General features: G+C 44.0%; 1 protein-coding gene across 1 annotated transcript; it reads right to left on the reverse strand.

Annotated features, from left to right (window-relative positions):
• Positions 1 to 217: 217 nt before the first annotated feature.
• LOC139916357 (uncharacterized) lies at positions 218 to 4,381 on the reverse strand. Its single transcript, XM_071905202.2, has 5 exons — positions 4,180 to 4,381; positions 3,863 to 3,961; positions 2,501 to 2,660; positions 1,637 to 1,760; positions 218 to 1,522 (listed from the first exon to the last, which is right to left on the reverse strand). Exons 2-5 carry the CDS (start codon positions 3,953 to 3,955, stop codon positions 616 to 618), a joined length of 1,284 nt encoding a protein of 427 aa, XP_071761303.1. The 5' UTR covers positions 3,956 to 3,961; positions 4,180 to 4,381; the 3' UTR covers positions 218 to 615.
• Positions 4,382 to 4,855: the final 474 nt, after the last annotated feature.

Genomic DNA, 4,855 nt, shown 5'->3' on the forward strand with positions numbered 1-4,855 from the left:
AGTTGTACACAGCTATTAACATGCATTTAGCTGGAGTGACTGATTAACAGTTTCAATGTAATCCACAGTGTGAGCTGATGGTAGCAAACCATCCAAAACACACATCATACTGAGGATTCTATACTGAATAGCAGGTTGGACTGACAAAGGTAACAAGACATGGTGTGGGTAGATTGCAATGTTGCCTTTAATCAACACAGATTTCATTACAAGCCATTGTGGCAAAATTCAACCTTCAAAATATCTCCATCTTATAAATGGCAAGAACCTAAAACACTTGACCGACATCAGTCAATAGGAAATCAAGACGCTGCATTTGGTTTGAAGGTTTATTCTCCAATATTCTCATGTACAGTGCAAGCTTCTTCAGCTCTACAACAAATAAATAGATATAACACAAAGAATTCCTTCAGAGCTCCTGATGAGCAAAAAAACAAATGTCATATATAGATGTGTATTATACATGCAGTTTGGTTTGTACAAACATGCACACACACGCGCACACGCACACATACGCACCATCCTGAACATCAGGTCTTTTCCACAGTTTTCATAAACACCTTGTACACCCCCCCACCCACCCCCGCCAGTTCCTGTCAGTGGTGTGTTCCGTCCTCAGCACCTGTATGGCAGAACGGCCTGTCCCATCCTGACAGGGGGGGCTAGCAGGCCACCTAGCAGCATCCTCTCCCCCCAGCCCAGCAGCTTGTTGAGGGTGAGGCTGAGCGGCGACAGCACACCCTGCTGCTCGGCCTCCAGCCTGCCGGGCGTCGGCCTGGCGTACTTGCTGTGGGAGGAACTCCACTCCCTCTGGGTCTCCTGGCTGGAGGCTGTGCCCCCTGCTGGAAGCCTGTCGCTCTGACTCTTTCCCTCATGCCTGATTCCCATCTCCCTCTTGTGGACAGTTTTGGAAGTAGCACTGCTCCCAGTCAGCTGGCTGCTGCTGCTGCTTGTTGGGCTAGTCAGGGGGCAGCTTCCCAGGGGGGACAAAGACAGGGTGAGGCTTTTACGTTTATCTAATAGAGACGCAGAGCCTGCTGGGAGTTGTAGTTGAGTGGGCTTTGGTGTTGGTTTAGCTGGCTCACAGGGGCTCAGGGCCGGAGCCTCACATGGTGTCTGGACATCCTTCTGGTTTTGGTTGATGGTCAGATTGAGAGTTAGGAGTTTTCCTGACAGGGAAAGCGTCAATGGCCGTGGGTTTCCGTATTCACCGGAATGGGAATATCTATGCTCTACTTTGTCTGTGTTGTATAAATTCTCACTGTGTGCTTGCTCAGCCTCTGCAGAGTCATTTGTGACACAGTTGGCCTGATAATTCATGCTCTGATTGGAATCCGGCGGGCCGGCGGAGGTGTGGCTGATGCTGTCGTTGGTGGACGGCAGGCGAGTACCCAGGGGTTTGAGTGGCTGGATGACGAGGTTGCCATTGGAGGTTTTCTGACTCAGAGTGGCCTGGAAGTGCTGCAGCTGACCCAGGAAGTTGAAGTTTGGGGAAATGGAGGGCCGGCGCTCTTTCACAAACCTTCCAAGGGGAGAAAGAGGATGTGGTTATATAGGGCTGCTTTCTACTGCCAGGCTCTACTGTGTGGGTTTTTCATACTCAAGATACAGTATTAATGCATGCAAACACACAGACCTGTAAGCGTGGTCCAGGTCCATCCCCAGGCTGTACATAATGTAGGCCACCGCCAGCGCTGGGGAGCGAGAGATCCCCGCAGCACAGTGAACCAACACCGAGGCACCAGAAGACATGGCTGCATCTGAGACATAAATGATATCACTCTAGTCATTCAAACTACACATCACAAGCCTGTGCATGGAAAAACAAGCACCAGTCTACTGTTATTGGAGTAAATTGCTGACACCAATATTATTAAGATTAGATTACATTACATTACATTATATTAGATTAGACAAAACTATTGGTCGCTGTGGGGACATTGGGTAGTTGCAGCAGCAAATAGTAATAGCATAAGCAAAGAAGAGCAGGACATACACTGCCCGTCAAAAGTTTGGGACACCACATTTTTCTTTATTTTTACTATTTTTCACATTTTAGAATAATAGAAAAGACATCAAAACTATGAAATAACACAAATGGAATTATGCAGTAACCAATAAAGTGTTAAACAAATCAAAACTATCTTATATTTTAGATTATTTAAAGGAGCCGCCCTTTGCCTTAATGGAAAGGCAAAGGCTTTGGAAAGAAATGTATACATAGGCATCAACTTCACTATTTATATTTGTCTAAGAAACTAACTTCAAGCATTTAAGCAGAAGCCTTTTGATCAGAATGGCTTTAAGTTAATGAAAAACATAGTACGTTCAATCAGGTGTCCCCAAACTTTTGACAGGCAGTGTAAATAAAAATAGAGCAAATGGAGGTTATGTAAATAAATGTATGAATGAAAATGTGTAAAAAAAATAAAAAAAATTGACTAAGACAGAAAGACAAAGTGACATTTGTGAATTTGAGAATTCTAGTGGTCATCCTGACCAATGAAGCGCAGCGCCTGTGGGATCCAGGGCAGCAGGTCGTCCCGCAGGGAGTCGTCGATGGGGATGCGGAGGTATCGGGACTGGGGCAGGAAGGAAGGCTGGGGGCTGCAGCGGCTCACGCTCAGCACGTAGGAGATACCTAGAGCAGCCAGACGGTCCTGCAGACAGACACACACACAGACAGTCAGTCAGTATCAGCCTACAGCCTCCATGTTGCTGCTGGATGTGAATCCACAAGCCTGATTATAGGTGCAGATTTGGTCTACTGTTGTGGGCTAAAATGCCCACAAAAAAATAAAAAAAGGTTTTGCAGGACATGTGGGGACATACGGAAGAGGATTAGAGCCATATGTGAAAAATGTATTTGAGTTCTGAGTTTAAAGTCAGAATTCTGAGATTAAGGTCAGAATTCTGAGAAAAAGGTCCCATGTGGCCCTAATCCTCTTCCGTAGGGACAGTTTTATTAGAATGTAGAATTAATTAATTCAAACACCTACTTTCATTTCCTTTGCATTTAGTTTTACCGAACAACATTTTGAGATTCGCTTTGGTCACCAGCACAAACACTACTTCCCCTTTAAAAGATGGAGCCCTTCTCCTAGTTGTCTGAATCTCCTTTAATGTCTTCAAATGTATTTCAACAAGCAATGAAACTGTGTAGGGCATTGTGGAACCGTGCTGAACCTATGCCATGTTTTGTAATTTGATTGTTTTCCCTTCAGATCAGGGTTCAGTTTAGCAGTGTCTTCAAGTATTTCACATTGACCAATAGGCTATTCAAATTCAAATCAGCTTTATTGGCATGACAGGAAAGAGACCTACAATACTGTGCAAAAGTCTATATTTTGAAACTTTTCATTTCATTATTTTTGAAAGCATCTTCACTTTACAGATTCTTTTTTACATGTGCCTAAGAGTTTTGCACAGTACTGTATGTTGCCAAATCAATAGAGTGCTTCAATTGCAGTAACACTGCAAGCATTAATAAAAAGCTTTCAGTACATAACCAATAATACATGAATATCAACAATTATAGCAACAACAATATAATCAAAAGCCAATTAACAACAATTCAATTCATTTCAGTAACGATGACAATTTAGGACAAGCAAGTTATCCTTATAGACAGAGTGGATGCAGAGTTTACTGGGGAGTGATACTTTTACACATATTTCAAATTTCTGATACATTTCCTGGCATCCTAATTCTTCTCTCTATCTTATACCAGCACACTTTTCTCGTGTTATTTTGTATTTTTTTGTTTAAGTTTAGCTGATGAAGTGTGAGGTGTATTTAGTCTACTCCCGAGCTCATACATCAGTGTGGTCTGATCCGGTACTGGTCCTGGTTCAGATCTTACCTGCGTCACGTCACTCTCCGCCCCCAGGTAGAGCCGCGGCAGGATGACAGACAGCTGCGGCCGCTCCACCTCTCTCTCCCGGGACAAAACCATCTCTGTCTGCCGCACAACAACAATCCCCTTATTTAACACCTGGACACGCTTTTAGTGCAACTTTAACCACATTTTCAGTCCAGCATCTCTTGCGTTGAAAATTGAAGTGATGCACAAGAACAAAGCCATAAGGCGCTTTCTACTGTCGTGCAACTTTCCTTATGATATTACCATGCAGATAAAGAACAAGCAAAATAGTGAATATATTTTAGTTTAATACTCACAGTGAGAGTTCTCCCTCTCAAAACTGGAAATCTGTACTGCTGAAGGCTTCCTTGTCTTGGAACTGGATCTTGGTAGAGAATTTAGACGCAAGACAAGATTTCCAGATGCTTTCTGTCCAATGGCAGACTGGTTTCAGACTGGTCTGTCCTCTATGAGATTGGTTTGAGATTGGTCTATCCTCTGTCAGACTGGTCTGCAACGCTGGTCTGTCCTCTGTGCTGCTGCTTCAGACTGGTCTGTCCTCTGTTACACGGGTCTTAGACTGGTGTGGAGGATGAGCTCATCCTCTTTCTAACAATAGATCTCTACTGGATGATGTCATTTTCAGCCAATCGGCGCCTTGCCGGACTCGGACACGCGCAGGCGCATCTCCGCCGCATTAGCGTCCGCCTCAGCAGAGGTGGGGGGGTATGAGGAAGCCTACATCAGCCCGGTGTGAAGCTGGGCTTGCTTGTCTCATCACCCCTTGTTTTGTTTTTTTATGTGCAAATGTAAATAGAAAAGTCAGATTTTTCACTACTGGGATAGTCCTCTTGGTTTCATTCAATACAGGATTTGCATGGTGCAGAAACAGATTTCCATTGGTTGCTGTAACTGTCTCAGAGACATGTTTCATTGAGATGTTTATTTATATGTTTCTGTCATAAATTCATGATTATTTGAGTTCATACAGTC

The sequence above is a fragment of the Centroberyx gerrardi genome, chromosome 7 (genome assembly GCF_048128805.1).
Source record: "Centroberyx gerrardi isolate f3 chromosome 7, fCenGer3.hap1.cur.20231027, whole genome shotgun sequence".
In the NCBI taxonomy this organism is placed as follows: domain Eukaryota; kingdom Metazoa; phylum Chordata; class Actinopteri; order Beryciformes; family Berycidae; genus Centroberyx; species Centroberyx gerrardi.

Bases quoted from the DNA above. Each gene is read 5' to 3' on its own strand.
- LOC139916357 (XM_071905202.2), bottom strand. From the start codon at position 3,955: ATGGTTTTGTCCCGGGAGAGAGAGGTGGAGCGGCCGCAGCTGTCTGTC. The intron at 2,661-3,862 runs GTAAGATCTGAA...GTCTGTCTGCAG, and splicing joins CGGAGAGTGACGTGACGCAG to GACCGTCTGGCTGCTCTAGG. The intron at 1,761-2,500 runs GTCAGGATGACC...TTTATGTCTCAG, and splicing joins ACAGGCGCTGCGCTTCATTG to ATGCAGCCATGTCTTCTGGT.